The following is a 21,230-nucleotide window of genomic DNA, read 5'->3' on the forward strand; positions in this document are numbered from 1 at the left end:
CCTTTTTCTCGAGGTTATACATGACGTAGTAATATGTCTTTCCATTGTATTTCATTGCAATGCTGTTACCTGAGTACAAATAATATCAGAAATGGAAAGAAGAAATTTAACTTGAACGTCCTAGAAAAGACGTGATATTTCCTCCGGTGTGGACCGCGTCAACTTGTGTACTCTACCACAGACCTCGCAAATCTGATGTCATACGGTTAGAAAGAGAAGGATAGGTTGCTTAGAGAGGTAGTAAAGAAAAGTTGGAAGTGAGAGTCTTGGTACAAATAAGTGGAATCAGTGCCGAAGACAGCTGGTGGTTCTGTGGTCGCCGGTCCATGCTCACGATTTGAGAGTGCTAGGGGTGACCAGAGAAGTTCAAAGAAAATGTAATTGAATATCTTAAATTATTTTCTTCTTGTATGAGCATTTTAAGCACTCATTAATCATGGTGATGAAAGCTTTCCAAGAAAGAGAGGGAAAAGGCATGAATGTAAATGGATTACATAAATAAAATGTAGCCTCAATAGTATTCATCATATACGATTTATTTCTACGTAACATGTTTACTTAAATGTATTACTAAACAATGTACGTTGGATGTAACAGATTTCAAAACTACACATTATCTTCCATTTTAAGAAAAACATGACAGTATTAAGGTGGCATTTACCTACATTGGTCCTTTTTCTCGAGGTTACACATAACGTAATAATATGTCTTTCCATTGCATTTTATTGCAATGAAGTTGCCTGTTCACAAATAATAACAGAAATCGAAAGAATAATTTTAAATTGAAAGTCTTAGAATAGAGCCTACGTCTAATATTTCCTCCGGTGTGGACCGCGTCAACTTGCGTACTCTACCAGACTGCTTACCCATATTATGAAGCAGCTTTTTCACAATTGTTCCATTTTTGTAATTCCAAATCATTGATGCATGAAATGCCTAACAGCATAAATAAACTGACACAGTCCACACTACCAACGTGAACCTTCGAATGAAGATCCTAGAATATAGTTTGTTTTAAAGGTCATAATATTCATGGTTGTCTAGTTCGTGTAAATATAATAACATGTGGTTTAAGCGATAAAGATGCGCTCGGTTTACCCGGAAGAACATACTGTAGTTTCGAATCCCCATGAGGGAATTCGAGAGAGAAAAAAAAAAAGAGATCTCCACTACAGGAGGGTCAACATGACCCTCGATTTCACGCAGCCTGCACGTAAATTGACTATCAGGTTAATTCCGGTAGGTAGAGTGGCCATTCTATTCTACTCCAATTAGTGTCAATGTTACAATTAGAGGAAGTCTTTGCTTTAATCTCCTCCTCATGGCATGTACTCAGAAGGTCCAGGACATTACATTAATATCCTTCAATATTTAAATTATACTCGTCAACAATTAATGTAAGTCTATTGAAGTTTCATCAGATTTTTTACCGTAATTCATTGATACTTTCCCTTTGCTTGGATATTTGTTTATTAAAAGGGTCTGTTATTGACTGAAGTACAAATAAAACAAGTCCCCATTTTCCTAGAAGTAAAAATAATATTTACTTTTACTTATTAATTAGGCTTTTAATACATTGGGAGCTGCCTAGACGAGGCAGTAGATGCGTCCTCTGTACAGCCGGATGGACTTGGGTTTGATTCCTCTCAGGAAGTAGAAAAATTTAAGAAACAATATTTTTACTTCTGGAGCAGCCCTGGGGTTCACTCAGCCTGCACAAAAAATAGTGCCAGGTTAATTCCTGGGAGCAAAGGCGGGCGGGCGTATAGCTAACCACTCTATCCCACTGCGAGGCCTTCATGGCCTGTACGAAGATGGCATTTTTATTCATACATTATCAATAAAGTTTGGAAATGAAATTTCCGCTGGTTCATATTTGAATGTGTTAGAGGCGCGCAGCGTTGAGCTTGCATTCGAGAGTTAGTGGGTTCGAACCCTACTGTCGGCAGCCCATAATATGGTTTTCCGTGGTTTCCCATTTCCACACCAGGAAAATACTGGGACTGTACCTTAATTAGGGCCACGGCCGCTTCCTTTCCACTCCTAGTCCTTTCCTGTCCCATTGTCGCCATACGGCATATCTGTGTGGGTGTGGCGTAAAGTAAAATAATAAAAAATTGAATGGAGAATCTATTACATATGTCACTAACATTTTGAACATGGTGTAACTTGTTTTAAGAACATGTTCTTATGTTATTTATTTTATGACCGGATTAAAAACACATCTGCTTTGGCACACGAAAATAGATAATAAACCTATCTCTTCCTGGTTTACGTGAAACGAGAAAATACCTGTGAATTGTTGTGCAACAATTATTACAATAAAATAATCCTTCAAAAAAGAAATTATATAAAATCGTATGTACCATTTGAATGCCACCTTATTCATAGTGTAGTTAAGAGCTGTACCTCGTACTCTATCCTATTCCGCACTTCATAACCCTGAGGAAAACAACAACGTATAGAATACTGATTTGGTGCACAGTAGTTTATAAAGTGGATGTGTTTAGTAGACTCTTACACTAATGACCTGACGTCGTCGGAGGTCGTAGGTTTATCCGCAGCCATGCGCCAGAAATTGATGCAGTGACCAAAGCTTTGGGGTCTAGACGTGGTGGATTGTCTGTTTTGCTGCACGCGCTGAACTGGAACTTGGAGAGTAGGGTGACTAAACCCAACTTCGTCTGCTGTAAACCAAACCGCATGCCTGAAACACATCCGAAGACAGAATCATTATTCGTATAATACATATGGCGCATCCTGTGTGTACAATTGTCAGGCCCAAGTATCTCTAAGTTTCTGCTAGTTTCAACCTTTCTAGAAGGTTGACAAAAATTGCTATGAAAGTTATCCAGTTCTTAAACAAATAACATATGGAGAAACCAATATACCACCTTCATTTTTAGTAAAATTTAATGCATATGGCTCTATAAATCGTTCGTAAATTATAACTTAGCTACATTTCATTGTGCAGAAATAATCATGAATCACATCAGAGCATAATTCACAATATCTGTGTCTGGTTTAAATATCTTATCTCATTTCACAAAGCCGTCTCCTACCCTATTTTCTTCAGATAGCGTTAACTGCGACATTTGAAAAGAAATATTGATAACTGAGAATTCAGAAAATTTCTACTAATCATACGAGCAATCTTGAAGAACTGTAGAGCAATACATATAAATTATTAAATACTTGATGTATCAAAGTTGCGTAGGTCCATCCATCCATACATCCATGTGGTATTTTATATTCCTTGTATATAAAATTTTAATATATTTATTATTAAAATATAATTCACCTCCCATGGAGATACAAACTCTGTGGATACCCACAACAAACATAACATTATATCTATTGTGTACATGAGAGGAACTTATACCTTGTCAAGTGCTCATTCTTTTGTTTTTAGAGCAATTATATTGTATTTACTATGCATAGACAAGGTATCTTCAGAGTTGAAACGGTTGAAATGGTTGAAATTGGCATTTCCATCGCTCCTTGAAGGGCTCAGATCTCGGTATTGTAGGTGAAATTCGTCAGAAGAAAGTAAAACAATCTGCAGGTATTTTATCATTCTATACTGAGCCCATAATTCTGTGCTGAAAGCACCGCCGCACGGCTATGTAGAGCCAACTGCGAGATAGAGAAAAAAACGCTCATCGATTTTTCTTGCAAACTCACCTCGTGTCCCATGGCGTTTCAACTCACAGCGGGAGGTGAGCCCCAAAATATCGAACGAGGTCGGAACATTTCGGAAGACCTCGGGTAATTAATAATGAAATTGTGGCTAATAACCCTCATTGTGAGAGATTTAGGCACTGTCATTAGCGAGGAAATAATTAAGAATTTTGTGAAACATTTGATGAACTAACTTCACAGGGTGGAAATGTTCTTAATTATGTTCAGAGAGAATTCAGCATGCTTGAGTGCAGGGTGGATTTACACGTTTCAAGGACATACAGTCAAAATACGCGGGAATCATCGTACACGGAATTAATTAATTACACCCGTGAAAGAAGCAGGAGAAATCAGCGATTCTGATTGGAAAAATAGTCGAAATCTCTGGGTTGAGTCAACGAAATCGGTTCACGGGTCATCAAATGGAACGATTGCACAATGATGGATAATGCAGCGTACCGCATCTCTATAGAATGCGTAAATACCCCGTCCACAGCGAGATAGTCAGTCAGCATTCAGTTGTCCGAGAGGGCGAACCTACGTCAAGTAATATCAAGAAGAGGACTTCCAAAGTTTAAGTTTGAGAGATAGACTCGGAAATCTCAAAAGCCTGTTGGCTGGAGGGACGAAAATTTTACAAAGTAATAATGAGGAGTGGAGACGACTTAGATATTTAAACATTGTACTTACGACATCCATCCTGGTAGGTGGGAATACCATAGGAATTTATTCGTAGGTTTCATGAACTTCTACGAGGGAAACAGCGAAGTCACAGATAGCTCTTTGGAATTATTACTGTCAAGGTTATTTTGATAATCTGTAAGGGAGAACTGTTGGGGTCTGGGAGAGATAGCATCATTTGTGTCACGGCCATTCAAATCTGTGGAACACCTGGTGAAAGGGAGGTGGGAATTTACCACAAACTGCATCAGCTGACTACTCGACACGAGGCACTGTGGCCCAATTTTTGTGTATATGTGCATAATCAAATTCCTTATTAGGTTAATTACTTCAAGAACAAAAATGTGTGTTGTCTCAAGACGAGTGCAGAATCAGTGTATTGATAAGGTAGTATTTAAGCGAAGAATGCGTCCTGTCATTATGATGGGCTAAATTAAAAGGTTGCTGGCTTGCAAGATATAGCGAGGATAACGCCACGTCAAGCGGCACATTACAGGTCTGTCTAACTCAAATATTGTGTCTTTAAAGTTAGAGATGTAAATATACCTGTCCCTTTAAATTAGTTAATAAATAAATATATAGCGGATTGGAAATATTGTGGCATGTGTAGAATTGAGTATGTTACAATGATGATGATGTGGCCTGTCAGTATACCATTGTAGATGTGCGGCTCCATGGCTAAATGGTTAGTGTGTTGGCCTTTGGTCAAAGGGGTCCCGGGTTCGATTCCCAGTATGGTCGGGAATTTTAACCATAATTGGTAAATTTCACTGGCTGGATGTATGTGTCGTCTCCATCATTTCATCCTCATCACGACGCGCAGGTCGCCTACGGGTGTCAAAACAGAAAATCTGCATTTGGCGAGCCGAACATTTCCTCGGACACTCCCGGCACTAAAAGCCATACGCCATTTCATTGCATTACCATTGTAGATGCGAATGGTCTGTTATTTATGTCAGCGCGCGAGACGTTAAAATGTGCTTAAATTTCTTAAAAATGTGAAGTTAAATATTACAATGAAAATCAGTGAAATAATGTTCGGGCCGGTAAACTTTATAATAATGTTAATGATAAAAATAACCATTGTGACAAAACAATAATAATAATAATAACAATAATAATAATAATAATAATAATAATAATAATAATAATAATAATAATAATAATAATAATAATAATAATAATAATAATAATAATAATAATAATAATAATAATAATAATTGTATCGCGAGGTACACCTCAACTCCGCTCATTCAAAAGAAGCGCCTTAATGAACTCCATCTATCCAACAAAATGTGAAACTGCTACGGCATGAAGTTGGGACATTAATCAGAAGGTGTCACTACTGAATAATTGAGAAGTTTGTCATTTCTAAGTTTCCTAAACTGATTGGATTTATTTTGTTTTGTTTTGCTGTACATCAAGAAGTTTGGACATTTCTCCATAGATGTCATTACAAAAACTGAGGTCATGCACTCTGGTGCAAGGTAGAAGAATTTGTTATTGAAAGAAATGTTGCGTTTATGGGTTTTCTCAAGTAAATTAACTTTCATTTTTATATATATTTCAAGGTTTGCAACACTTTTTTCTCATTCTGCCAGTTTTGAATCTGGCCAATAGGAATTTTCTGTAATTATTTTTCAGCCTATCACAGGCTTCTCGTTGGTTTTTATGGGTGTAACTTTTGATTCTGCCAATAAAATCGAGAGGGTGTATCCGGATTAGTCCAGAACCCTCTAGAACCGTCCCCTCGCGTATACAAGCTGCAACCTTTCCGACTAACTTGTCTCTTGATCGCCGTATTTCTGAGAGTGTGGGTGTGTTAAGACAGGAGGCGGAGCACCTCATTCTTCGCTAGACAGACCAGCAATCAAGGTAATGACCACCAATCTTATTTTTTGTAGCTACCTCCGCAAGACCTATACGAGGGGAAGGTTCAAATTTCTAATTATGTAATCTTCTGTTTTCTAAAATGTAAACCTTATTTCGGCTAATGTAAAATTTCATAAATTCTTAAAACTCTAAATCGGGGATAGAGAGTGCGTTTTGTTTTGAGGTGTCTACGATTTCGTAACTGTTTTTCTTTCCTGTAATGCATTAACGTAACCTTCCTTCGAGTCACCTCAGTAGCTTGCGATTAGCCCTTGTATCATCGGGCAGAGAGCTCAATTAGGATTTTTTAATTGTCTGGGAGTGCAATTGTACGCCTCCAATTATTTTTTGTGCGGGCCAGTAATTTAACCTGTTTTTCTTTTCCACGAAGGCCCAGTAGTTTGGGTACTAGTTACTCCTGTGTACTGAATTGCAAAGTATAAGTTAGGCCTAGAGAGGCCAGAAATTTTTAAGATTTTCGATGTAATGTTGCCTTGAATAGGCTGTAAGGAATTGGTTAAAGTGTGAGAGCATGTAAGCTCTTTTCTGTGATTTCTAAATTGTACGGTAATATTGAGAAGTGCCTCTGGAAGGCTAGAGATTGTAACTTTTGGAGCAAGTGCTCTTGAATTTGGGAGATTTATATCTTTGTCTAAATAATACCTTTTGAAATTGTAAATGTGTAAACTAAGGACTTGAAGCCTAAAATTGTTAAATTCCCTATTCTGGGGTTTTCTATTGTAATCCCAAAATTTGTCATTGTTATTTCACTAAGTAAAAAGTTGGAAAGTTTGTTTTTTGAAAAGAAATATAACCTTTATTTAAAGTTTCGAATTAATTTTTGATATTGTAGTTAGACCCATTCTGCCCAGCACCTTATTTCACCTCTGCGATCCAACAAAACACGGTAATAATAATAATAATAATAATAATAATAATAATAATAATAATAATAATAATAATAATAATAATCACGTTAGGATTAAATTGAGATAATAATGCATTCAGCAGTTAGGTAAGCGAGATTTGCACTTTATATCGAAATCCACTGAAGCAGGATAAAGCTTGGCATTTTGGAAATTTAATTTTTGTGACACAGTGTATTTGTGATAGAAAATTTTGTTCCTGTGGCCTGGAAAAGTTTCGAGAAGTTAATTTTGAGATCATTATCAAGTTGTTTTGTTATGGGATCGCTTGTACTTAAAAGTTCTCAAGCAAGAAGAAAACGGATTGTAATGAAAAATGAATAATGCGAATAGTGTTGGAGCAAGCACACATCCCTGTGCCAGTCCATGAATAATAGGAAATTCATCTGAGATCCTATTCTGATGGCAAACCTATCCGGTCATGCCGTCATGGAGGGCCTGAACCAGATCAACAGGACGCTGAGGACAGCCAAAATGTTTCAGTAACGCCCACATAGCAGGTCTTGGAATAGGGTCAAGTGCCTTTTCTAGATCATAAAAGACTATGAAGAGAGGATTCTGTTGCTCTCTGCGTTTTTAGTGAACTTGCCTTACACAGAAGATCAGATCAGTTATGCCTCTGGCAGTTCGAAACTCTCTCAGAGATAACCTGGAGGTGATTAAGCAGAATTCTTCCGAGAATTTTACCTATAAAAGATAGTAGTGATATATCGTGATAGTGGCCACAAATAATAATAATAATAATAATAATAATAATAATAATAATAATAATAATAATAATAATAATAATAATCTAAAGCCTAGCTCAAGCAGAAATACGTTATTAATTAAGGAGTGTCGCCTTAATTCTGCTATGCTAGACACTCAGGTGGGAGATAAAAGATCATGTTAATCCGTCCAAAGAAAACCTTAAGGAATATCCCCCAATGTTAACTTGAGTTGACGGCTAATTTATCGCTCATTAATCTCGTTCCTATTTACGACGCTTCATCAAACTAGTAAAGTCTGCTTGAATTACTTTATATCCCTGAACTTGCCTTGCACAGAAGATCAGATCAATTGTGCCTCTGGCAGTTCGAAACCCACGCTGTGACTCTGAGAGGACTCTCTCAGAGATAACCTAGAGACGATTAAGCATAATTCGTGCGAAATTATTATGGAATTATTAATACCCAATAGAATAACTATTAAAATTAAATAAAACCCAAAGAAAAATATGATTCAAACATTTAAAGGCGTACTTAAAGGATTTACCCCTCAATTAGCTTGCAAACTGCCATATAAGCTGCGTTCCTTCCCTTGTGAGTATTTTGCCATCTTTCTTGAGTGCAGGGTTTCGTCGGTAGCCAGAAGTTGTTATTACATATCAGATGTAACTGACGTCTTCAACATTGTTTTCCTATGTTTTGATATTAACGCTGCGTTGATTTGATGACCCCGAATATCGTTATAGGAAATTCGTTTCAATCGCATCTCTGTCTAACCTAAGCCCATAATAGGTCAGGTGAAGGAACACATTTACATTGTACTCACCTATACATATTCGTGGACCCTCGCCGAACGGCAGATATGTACAGTTGTGTCGCTGAGCCTTGTTCTCCTCAGTAAAACGTTCAGGATCAAACTGCTCCGGCTCAGAGTAGTATCTAGAATCGCGTTGAATTGCGAACACAGGAATTATGACCCGAGTTCCTTTATCCAATCTGACGTTGGTACCAGGTATTGTGTAATCCAAGGTGCACTTCCTGGATAAGATAGACACCGGCGGGTACTTCCTTAATGTCTCTGTGAACAAGTAACTTTAATTTATAATGGTAATTGCACACATCTTCATGTCTAACACAGGACATTGCGTAACACAAACACACTACATCATTAGAGAGCGGGAGTTATCTAAGCGTTGGAAATATCACGCAAGTCATTGCCATTAGCAGCTCCTGGGCAGGAAGGGCAATTATCTCATACATGGTCTACAAACGGAAGGCCCCTTGCTGAAAGTAAACTGAGTTTACTTACTTGACTGTTAATCTTATGATCAAAATTACGTGATATTTCATTTTAAAATCCTAAATATGTAAGCGGTGACCGAAAAGTCATAACATAAATATCACAACCAAAGATAGCAAGATATGAGAACTTCACATTTGGTAGTCTGAGGTTTGATTCCCACTGCTTATAAGTGACCACCCTCGGTTTGTTTATGTTCTATATTTTATGAACCCATTTCATTTAAAGATTAATGGGTTGGCAAACTAATCTGAAGTGAAGAGAAGATATCTAAAATTTAATCTTTACAGACAACAATTATACACACGAGTATGCGCATCAACAGCAGCAACACCAGCTGGGTGTTAGGAATTGGTATTTAATCAGTAATCATTAACTTGTTTGCAGCAATGTCTAAAATACGCCATGGAGAACAATGGAAGAGGCTAAACTAAAATAAATCCTCATTGGGATAATCAGGTGAATTGATCATGTGAATGAGAATTCATTTATAACTCTGTAGCCCTTACATTTTACGTGAATAAATATACACATCAAATGTAGTGACTCAGTTTCGTACAATTTTCTCTGATTGCTGCGACCTTACTTAAAATAATGCTTTAGGAACATCATTTCTGTAGAAATGAAGATATGTCAGACCTTCGCCATTATTAAGTTCAACGTTTAGAAAACGATCCATATCATCAGCTCTCTGTTATGAACTATTTCACTTTGAATACAAGAATAAAGCTAAAGTTTTATTTAATTATTTATTGCTTTGATCATACCCAGCGGGGTGGCCGCACATATTGACGCGGTATGACTATGGAGCCAAGCTCTGCATTCCATAGACGCGTAGGTTCGAACCCCAACCGTCCGCTGTGCTGATAATAATTATCAGTGGTTTCACATTTTCACTTCCATGCAAGTTCTGCGATTCATAGGCCACATCCGATTCCTTCCATCTCCTTACTCAATGTAATTCACCATCATTTATTTAATCTTCATCAGCTCCTCAACTGAGGTTGGCGTCTGGAAGGGCATCCAGCCGTGAAAGCATGTTCTATAAATTCACCTCACCTCATCTCCGACATTGTATTAGGAAACAGGACTAAGAGGTGGAAACTCAATTTATTGGTTAGAGCAGACCATGCCATTTCTAGCAAGTCGGAAACTGACTGGGCCTACTTATCATTTAATTTATTTGTAAACTAAAAGTAGCATCGCGAAGTTGGTGAGAACAAGTCTAGTTACTAAACAGCCGAAAGAAGACCGTACTAATCTAAAGGGATGAAGCTGAGCGTGGCCGATCAAGTTTTATGAATGCATTTTTGCTGTGGACTCATGATTTGTGACCGAATAGATGAGCGGTGGACATACCTCAGGAGCAGATTTTTCAACACTTTTCTACCTGCAACACACTAAAGGTATAATTTAAAATCAATCACTCAGCAATTTAAAATTTGCTCACCGGCATAGGTAGGTCTTATGGTGATTATGGGAGAGGAAAGGCCTAGGAGTTGGAAGGAAGCGACCGTGGCCTTAATTAAGGTACAGGCATTTGCCTGGTGTGAAAATGGGAAACGACGGAAAACCATCTTCAGGGCTACTGACAGTGAGGTACGAATCTACTATCTCCCAAACGCAAGCTCACAGTTGCGTGCCCCTAACCGCACGACAACTCGCCCGGTAGTCACGCAGCACATTCATATTATTATTATCTTGTACAATATTTATTCATATAGGCCTATATATATCGTCCCAGTTTTGCTAAAACCGCGAATGTGACAATGCTCTTCCTATCCATTATTTCCCTTAAGGCTGGTCACGCCTTCCAGCCTCATATTGATATACAGTCCATCAGAACAATTTTCGTTGAGTTCATTTTCCTTTGAGCGTGTGTAAAGGAAAATGAACTTTACTGTACCATACTGAAGGAATGTATGTTTGCATGACATTTACCCACTCGTAGTGGTGGTGGTGATTATTGTTTTAAGAGGAAGTACAACTATTACCCACTCGTAGAGTGTGATGTATTTAAGGTTCATTTTCCTTTACACACGCGCATAGGAAAATGAACTCAACGAAAATTGTTCTGATGGAATGCTGATGTGGCTGGGTGGTGTGACCAGTCTTCGGGGAAATACTGGATGGGAAGAGCATTGTCACATTCGCCGTTTTGACAAAACAGGGACGATATTGGGACATTTCCCACCGTCCCCCATGACTCATGGGACCATGTGATAACAAACCAACCCTTTCGGGTCACGAACACATGGGACCATGCTCCACGGAAGTCGATAGTCAAGGGATCTTTTCGGTCTGTGCCGATTTCTCCTCATTGGGATTGTATACTTAATCCACTCACATGAAGAGTTATCGACCATTCGACTCAGCTAGATCACAGCTACTCTCCCGTTCCTGAGGTCTGAACACGGACTCCTCAGGGCCGAAGAACGTTCGCGGCATAAAGAGGCTATCAAACATAAGCTATCTTAAAGGCCTACAATGAACGGAAGAGGATTCTGGATGCATGTTTTTCGGTATAGATAGGCATGATATCGTTTGGAACAATTTACTACTCACTCGGTGAAATATACAAATTTACATACACTCTTGATACTTCTGACACAATTAATATGAGCAAATCACTTATTTTAGCAGCGGAAAAATCCGGGCTGCCATTGACATCGGCTGTTACCTCCACATTCCACAGACAAAATCTATGTGAAAGGCAACGTTAACTGTTATTTTCTCTACTCCAATAAATTTTCCTTTTTGACACAGACGTAGATATCCATATCCCTCTCTACCAAAACAGAGAATAACCGAGAGGTTGTTAATATGATTTCACTTTTTCACATACTATCACTTTGAATTGCCTGTGTCATATATTGCTTACATAATTATTACATTAGTTTGGATGTATGCTACACACATTGTTTTGTGTATTATCGCAATTGTTTTGTGCGCGTCATCACCCGGTTTAGCATAAACCACTGAGTACCCTATCATATTCACAAAAACAAACAAAACAAGCCATGTTCCCCCAATGCGAGTATTCCATGGGACTGAATCCCGTATTACACATTAGACTCTATTTACACAAAAGAAAAATGTCCGCCTTTGAATGGTCGGCTAACGCTAGGAATCAATGAAGTAAAGATTAAAAACATAATTAATCCGAACATTCTGACCATATCAGAAATCCGTCACTAAAACACGGAGAAGGAAAGAAAAAGGACTCAAGTCTTCCATATAAAATAAACACAGACTTGAACAACGAACTATCATTTGCAATCACTACCAGTGGACTTTCACGAAGTCTAGATTCAAACCGACATCGATTAAAAGTAACCAACAAAAACACATCCTGAAAAAGAAAATATATCAAACACATGTATCAATAAAGACGATGGCTGTAATTTAACCGTTGTAACCCGCTGTCTTAGCGAGCTGTTGATCGCTGCTGTGCCCACATGAGGTTCGAACCTGAGACTCTGGTCGTCTCCATCCAGGGTACTGTAATCAAGCCCTAATTAATCTAATCGTGTATCGAACTGTCATAACAAATAAACATCTATATTGCTCTGTAGGTCATGGTCTACGGGGTGGCAATTAAAGCACTTGCTGTCTTTATTCTCAAAGAAACCAGAATGTTGGTTCGACCAACCTTTCTGCTTGTATATCTTCCTCCCTGTTCCAGATTCTCCCCTCTCAGCCATAAATTCACAGCTGACACTTGTCCCACGGTCCGGAGACAAAAAAAAACACCATTCAGCCTGCTTCCCGCTAGGCCTTTTTCTCTCTATGTCCATCAAATTAATTCATTAGAAAACTGGCACATTTTATTCAATGCTCGGACCAGCCCACATACATTCAGTACACGAGAATCATTTCTCAAATTCGACCGTTAATTCACATTTCATTCTCTCATATCTCTGGAGGTCTGGAGTTCGACTCGTGTCTTCTCTCCTTCCAAAGTGCACCATCCGTTAGCCCCTGACCATAGCAATACTCCTATTTCTCCGCCTCTGAGGCGAGTGTGTGTACCTATCAGATACTACCCTATCTATCGGTATAAATCATCAATCAAAATACCTTAGGTAAAATAATAACAATACTAATAATAATAATAATAATAATAATAATAATAATAATAATAATCTTCTAACCTTTTGCTTGAAATGTATAGTATCAAAACACTGCTCAAGTTACATTAAGAAAATAATAATAATAATAATAATAATAATAATAATAATAATAATAATAATAATGAAATTCAAATGAATTTAAATTATTAAATCCTTCCAAACCACTAACAGACCTTCTACATCTAACCTCAATAGTGTAGTGGAGGACAGGGGTTCAAACCTCGGCACGTCATTCCTTGAACATCACCAGTTACAGCCAAAACTTATACTACCATGCAACAACATGCTATTTCTGACTTTACGAACATAGTGCTGATTCTAGCCCAAGTTTTTCCTTTCATACGGGCACTTGTTGATGACTCTGTCACCTCGCTAATCCCTACGTAACTTAGGCACTTGCTCAGATGAGATCTACATTATTAATCTACATATCATTCTATTCCTTTTCCCCCCTCAATTCCTTCTCAGCACTAAATAAACAAATTATAATAACATGCAAATATATCCACTAAAAGGGGTCCCCTATTCTATACACTAACACAGGATCACTCCCTTCCCATATCTAATTAATTTATTGAAACAAAAATGAATAAAAGGATTCCCGACCATTCTTGGGCGGATTAAACCTATTTATATATGTTATTTTAACCCTATACTTCATGACTATTATTTACAAAGGGAAATACTAGCATTGGTAAGAAACATAACTCTGTACTCAACAGTTGACGTCTTCGGCCCTGTCCGGAGGATCCGGAGGCCTGCCCATGTTGGATTACTCCATGGCGCTGGATCCTGTAGTCCTGGAGTTCAGAAGTTCCATATCTTGTCTTGCGTAATCCATTTTAGTAACACACGGATCACTGAAATTAGATTGTAATTCACACAATTTATCAATTTCTTGCACACGTGTTACCGTTCACTCCTATTACTTCTTTGTCTACCCACTGCCAGTTACAAGGAGATGAATATATCGGCTACTTTCAGCTAGTCTATTACACTGTTAAACCGGGCGTTCCCTGCATTCGTATGATGCAGAATTTTCTATCCCTATCTTCTGTATGGTTTAATAGTTCAGGAGCACTCCTCACTAGATTGTTAATCAGTTAATAATCTGACCTACGCTCTGTTCAGAAACAGCGTGATTTTATACAGTTCTTTGTTCTGCTCGAGAAATTCTACGTACTATCAAGTAGTTGTTATGCAAAATCCTACTTCATCTTTCACGAAGTCTTAGTCTACTTTGCAACCGATATCTTAAGTATATCTCATTACCGTAATCGTCTGTTGCCTATCACAAATTATAATCACAAAAAAACTGAAAGATTTTCCCTGCCGCTTTGTTCACAGAGTATACCAAGGAGCGGTAATCCGATAGCGAAGCGACCGTCGTTTCCCGTCGAAAGCTCCTCAACGACTACTCAAGTTCCCTGGAACTGCAAAAAACTTATACTAGCCCCGGTGGTAGGGGCGGTTTAGTGACTTCATCCCCACTCTTATTTCGACTGCTCCTGGATAAACCAGCCTGTCGAAATTAGCAATACGCTAGACTGTGTGACTTGGATATGCACAAGTACGCTATGCCATGCGGAATTGGATATGTTCGGCGGATCTGCCGTAATTAATTTATCATCTTGGAGGGGAAGTAGGGAATCCCCAAAGGCATCTGGCTTCAGCCATCGCGTCCGTACGCTATGGGTATTATGTAAGTTGTTTACCAACGCCTTTCGCTTGGAGAGTATTTTCTACCAGAACTCTTGACTTTATAATTCCACCAAAATTCAGCCCACTACTCTAACGGGTGGAGTATTGTTAATTAAGCCTTATTTATGCCGAAAATGCATAAAATTTTGCCCGATCGCTTTGGCATCGCTGTACGCTGGCAGATGTTTTCCAATATGGAGTCGCTAAATAGTGTTCTTCTCCTGCTTCTTCTATGACGTGTGCCTAGCTCGGGGATTCCTTAAGCCACCCAGTGGGCGGGTGAGGGCGCCTCTCTGGCGGGCTTCGTATTGCGCAACCTGACGATACCCCCAGCATCCACACAAAGAAAGCTTGCTGCCAGCTTCCTTACCAAGCATATCATTTGAAATAAATACTAATTGTGCCGGTACGGTCACAATATATAATGCTTAATTCTGTCTGTCATTCACAGCGATATTGAGAAAATAAGAAGGTTAAACAGCTGAAATTTGTACAGTTATAGATTTTTGTGTCTTCTTTTCAAGAAAAATACAGTGAACCTCTCATGACCACGACTTTTGTACATTTTAAAAATAGGAAAATTGGCTTCTGTCAGCGAAGTTATTGTCATGATGACGTAAGTACACAGCTATGTATCGGCATGAGTTGGCACTACGTACATCCTGACTTCTGTTGCCTTCCAAGTGGTAGCACATCTGGGTTATAAGAATGATGCAATGTGGACTGTTTAGTGAGAAATGCTATCCGTCAGTAAAATAAATAACGTACGTTTTTATTGACTCCATAATGTTAATGAAGTTAATAAAGCTGGTTTGTGCTATGAAGCAAGATTGAATTTACGGAAGCTAGACAGAAATGTCGTTCATGCAGAAGTTAGGACGGACTCAGTTTCAGAAAGAAAGTGTTTTAATCCAAGAATAGATTTAGCACCTGTGCATACCGAGTATACCACTCGTTCTTAAATGCACTCAATATCCTCTAAATTTAGCCTTCTCTGTCACAATGAATGTCACCAGCATAAACATTAAAGTTGGGTTAAATCTCCCCACGCCAGTGTTTTGGACAATTGTATGTTGCTTTCCCAAGAGTACGCAGATCCATAGATGTCCAAGTACAACTCCGAGGTACAACTGCACGCAATAGGGTTCCTAAGGATATATTATAATACCTATTTTGAATCCATTCCAATGCGGCATAAAACCTGGAAAGTGTAACTTTTATTCATAAGATATATTAACAGTCCATTAAGAATTTCCAATTACTTTATAGATAGAACTCCTAATTTCGACTAGGTCGAAGAGAGGCTTATGTAGAACTTCACAAATAAAAGGAATACACGTATTTTAAAGCATTTTAATTTGAAGATTAAGAGAAATATTATTTGTATGTATGTTGAGTGTTCAGCACGAAGGCAGGTTTGATCCTCAATAGCTCCCCATCATCTGTCATAGATGGGCAAGGCGTCACTGAAAGTACTACTAAGGAAAGATGAATGTGTTAGTTTCCCGTTGCTATATCATATCAGTCCGCCAAGCACACTGAAATGCACTCATCAACTGACCATACGAGCGACATTTTCACACCATTCGTAACAGGAACTGGCTGCGTAAGGTACTCATGCATCAGTCACTTTCATGTTTTCAAAGCCAAGGGTGAAACAGAGGAAGATCAATGAAAGTAACAAATTTGTTCTAGTCCATACTAGAAGACATAGTGCACCGTAAACATTAGATCTCACTAGCAAAGGCACAAATGTAATTTAGTGAGTGGAAAATTTTATAATTTAATGATATACGAGTATATTTTGTAATGTGTTTATAATAAGTAAACTGTGCCCAGAATAATACATATTACTGTTACAAATTTTCATAAATAATTAAAACAATGTCGTGTAAGATGAAATATTATTGTGCTCCTTGAGCTTGGTAGCCTCTCATTATCTCCTTTATTTATGGCCGAATATTTGACAAATCCACCCTCATATCCTCTTCCAGAGTTAACAACTTCGACTTCTAATTGCCACTTCATAATGCCCATTGCAGAAAAACATGCTTTGCATAAACTGGATATTTTTCTCTATAGATTTGGTTTACTTCGTACCAACACATATGGATCTTATTGCGACGATGGGATAGGAAAGGGATAGGAGTGGGAAGAAAATGACCGTGGCCCTTATTAAGGTACAACATCTGCCGGGTGTGAAAATGGGAAACCACTGAAAATCATCTTCAGGGCGGCCGACAGTGGGGTTCGAACCCACTATGACCCGAATGCAAGCTCACAGCTGCGCGACCCTAACCGCACAGCAAATTCGTTTGGTAAACAAGTAAAAAAGTAAGGAAAGCTGTCACAGTATTTGTAGAAAGAGCTGGATATCATTTCCAAAGAAAAGTCCAGAATGATGTAATGTCTAGCTTTCAGTGCTGGAGCTTCAAACATCTGTTACTCCTCTGATCAACCAATTAACTATTTTCCTGGTCATTTAATTCCGCTGACTGAAGATTTACTTTTTACACGTTGCTTTACGTCGCACCGAGACAGATAGGTCTTATGGCGACGATATGACTGGCTAGCAGATGGAGTAAAGGTAAAGGGGTCCCGCACACAGTCGAATGAAATAAACTGAGAAATACTTCTCAATATCTCTCGCAATAAAGACAAAGTACCTTATCCGAAATTAATGCTGGGAGATTTATGTCAATTGAATGGATGAAAACCATAACGGTATAAGTAGCATTTTGGTCATTCAGAGAAAAGGCACTTAAACATCGTCACCACTCATATAAAACATGCTAATTGTAGTTATACCACCTATCACTAGAGCGCCTAATATTACCGCTATCACCGAGCTCGATAGCTGCAGTCACTTAAGTGCGGCCAGTATCCAGTAATCGGGTTCGAGTCCCACTGTCGGCAGCCTTGAATATGGTTTTCCGTGGTTTCCCATTTTCACACCGGACAAATGCCGGGGCTGTACCATAATTAAAGCCACGGCCGCTTCCTTCCAACTCCTAGGCCTTTCCTATCCCATCGTCGCAATAAGACCTATCTGTGTCAGTGCGACGTAAAGCAAATAGCAAAAAAAATTACCACTATCACTTGTATCTCTTTGCTGGTGAAGGATACATCCTCCTGGAGTTACACCCTGCACTGAACTCTTTTTTTAAATGTCACCTATACCGTTATGGTTTTCATCCATTCAATTTTGACGTATTTTGTGAACTCAAACATGCCAGTTGCATTATGTTCTTTTATAATGTTGCCTTCCAGAAACAGATAATTTTGTGATACTGTTCTATTACAGTATATTCTATTTCGTAAAGGGTATCTGCGCCATTGTTTCACGGCAAACGGGCGGTTCATTCGTGACATCGCAACGTGCAGCGACACAGTCTGCTCTAGGGCATGCAATGGCACCTACTGCTTTGCTAACCACTGGACTTGCTAGCGCACACTGCGGGAAGTTAATGTTTATTCGTCCGTCACACTTTCGAATCGTTCAAGAAATGTAATTAACGGTAAAATCGTTAACAATGTATGTCTGAGAATCATCAGCAGCCATACATTGTCCGCTTGTTCCTTCATTTTCGAGTTCATTCCATAGAACGTGGGGTTTGTCGGCTTTGCAGATTGCTTATCAAGAGCTTGTACATTAAACAATTTCACGAATCTTCACGTCAATATATTGAAATAAAACAGTTCTTTCTGAGAGTTTGCAAAATTTCATGTAGTTCCTCCCAGCGGTTTAGTCATGGTATCGTTTTGGGAAGAAGACAGACAAACGTCTTTTCCAGAGAGGGGAGAGAGGGTGAAAAGTGATATTACTAATACATTTAATTATTTAACGAAAATGCAGGAATATTTTCCTGGAAATGAGACGATATCTTTCCAGTTCACTTCAATCCCTGCTGGGAAGGTAAAGATGGAAAATTCAACAAGTCCAATGAAATAGATTACTGCAGTACAGTGTCTTAGTAGAAAACCGTGGTTCGAATCTAGGTGTATTCCTCTGAAAAGTCATATGGGGCCTGGAAGGACCTTAAAACCCAAATAAAATAAAAAATGAGACAAGGTGACTTCAGTGACCTCTCAAACAACTTTTTTATTTTTTGCTAGGGACTTTACGTCGCACCGACACAGATAGGTCTTATGGCGACGATGGGAGAGGAAAGGCTTAGGAGTTGGAAGGAAGCGGCCGTGGCCTTAATTAAGGTACAGCCCCAGCATTTACCTGGTGTGAAAATGGGAAACCACGGGAAACCATTTTCAGGGCTGCCGATAGTGGGATTCGAACCTACTATCTCCCGGATGCAAGCTCACAGCCGCGCGCCTCTACGCGCACGGCCAACTCGCCCGGTCTCAAACAACTGGAATAAGTAGGAGAAACTTTCATGGATAATGATCTAGTCACTCGACTCGACAATTGACTGTCCCAGATAAGAATACCAGTGACTTCGCTTGGTAGTTTGAACTTGATTCCGATCTTAAAACCCTAGACAAGAATGAAACTGAGCCTAGTTGCTCCACTGATCCCACGTATACGTAGGAAAGTAGAATCTGAAAACAGTGGTAGGCCTACTCAAATGTAGGAGACGATAATAATCTTATTATTAGGGCTGTAATACAAATTACTTTTCAGAAGAGGTTTTCTAAAGGCTTTAGAAGAAGAATACCTAACATTACCTTCAAATTGAGGAATGATGCGTTCAATATTCCACGTAGCGTTGGTCATCTTATGCAGGAAATCTAGGTTTAAGAACGTCACATTGAATCAGCCAAACATAACCATATTATTAAAAACGACATTAATTATCTTCTCCTCTGAGGCTGTAGCCCTGTAATTATTTTTATTATTATTAATTATTATTAATTACTAATTACAGAAAATGAGTAGACCACCACCACCCGAGGAAGACTGTACTCATATTAAGTTCAGTTATTTGTCTAAAAGCCCTTCAGATGGCTATCGTTTATGAAAATTATTCTACAGACTTATAATAGCACAAGAATTCGTTTCTAATCACGAATCAAGGACTACACATATCTCATGCTACTGTGGGCATAGATCTAAACTCATAGCCATTGATTCACATAGAGTCTCATGAGGTGAAATAAATAACAATTAGGGTTTGCCAATTAGAATTCAACAGAAAATATTTATATAGGATATAACTTTATTTAAAAACATCTCACAGGGAATGTAAGGAGTGGATATTTAGGAATGCTTCTTTTACATGTTTTTCGATTCTGTACGAGATCTAGATGTTCGTACACCAGCATTATGCTCCTGCAGGAAATTTTACACAAGGGTCCAGCCCTTCAGGTGGCTATCGTTTTTGAAAATTATTCAGCAGTCTTATTACAGCCCCAAAATTCGTTTTAAACAGGAATCAAGGATTACTCATTTCTCAATATGATAGATACTGACCTTTATATTAACACATTTATGCATATGCTTTCAATTGAGTTATATATACTCATATAAATATATTGAAATTAACTATCTTTGATTGTTAAACAATCATACCGGGATTCACACCCACAATCTTTCACATTCGTGTGCCTTTACTCAAGTGAGATATACAGAGATCTGGTATTTCATTTGATTTAGTTATAGCTCATTTATTAAAATGGCGCTGTTTAGTTTCCATAGATATAATTTCCATCCTAGACCATTTAAATACTCACCCGACACCACTCGATCGAGGTATTCCATCTTCTGTATAGCTTCGTAAGTGATCTTCCCTCCGTACTCGAGTAGAGTGGAGTCAATCTCTTCCTGCAAGCGGCGCTGGATATCAGGATTGACTGCCAGCTCGTGAAGACAGAAGCTCATCGTCGTAGAAGTAGTCTCGAAGCCCGCCATGAAGAATACGAACACTTGGGCTGCGAGCAAGTTGTCAGTAAACTCTGAAAGAAAACACGTGATTTAACAAGACATTAGTCGATGTTCGATTTGATTTTCACGATATCTATTGAATAATGTATTCCAGCAAATAATCAATAACATGTGATGGGACATTTGTTACGTAAACTACGAGTAGAAATAGAGGGGATAAAAGGATAAACGGAATGCGTTAAACAGATTAATATATCCGATACATAAAATATATCATGGAATAAACTCAATTTCATACCGTATTGAAAGTGGTTCTATAGATTATTTCAGCAAGAAAGAAAACCTCTGGTACACACAGCAAATTAATTGCTTGACCTGATAAGAGGAGCA

General features: G+C 38.4%; 1 protein-coding gene across 1 annotated transcript; it reads right to left on the reverse strand.

Moving 5' to 3' along the window:
* Window positions 1-540: 540 nt before the first annotated feature.
* On the reverse strand, window positions 541-20,903 carry LOC136860701 (cytochrome P450 6B4-like). Its single transcript, XM_068225553.1, has 3 exons — window positions 20,690-20,903; window positions 8,694-8,945; window positions 541-2,707 (listed from the first exon to the last, which is right to left on the reverse strand). Exons 1-3 carry the CDS (start codon window positions 20,865-20,867, stop codon window positions 2,523-2,525), a joined length of 615 nt encoding a protein of 204 aa, XP_068081654.1. The 5' UTR covers window positions 20,868-20,903; the 3' UTR covers window positions 541-2,522.
* Between the last annotated feature and the right edge of the window lie 327 nt (window positions 20,904-21,230).

The sequence above is a fragment of the Anabrus simplex genome, chromosome 1 (assembly GCF_040414725.1).
Source record: "Anabrus simplex isolate iqAnaSimp1 chromosome 1, ASM4041472v1, whole genome shotgun sequence".
Taxonomy (NCBI): domain Eukaryota; kingdom Metazoa; phylum Arthropoda; class Insecta; order Orthoptera; family Tettigoniidae; genus Anabrus; species Anabrus simplex.

Coding starts and splice junctions, on each gene's coding strand:
- LOC136860701 (XM_068225553.1), bottom strand. CDS start 20,867: ATGGCGGGCTTCGAGACTACTTCTACGACGATGAGCTTCTGTCTTCAC. Junction 8,946..20,689: donor CCTCGATCGAGTGGTGTCGG/GTGAGTATTTAA, acceptor ACTTGTTCACAG/AGACATTAAGGAAGTACCCG. Junction 2,708..8,693: donor GGGTCCACGAATATGTATAG/GTGAGTACAATG, acceptor GATGTGTTTCAG/GCATGCGGTTTGGTTTACAG.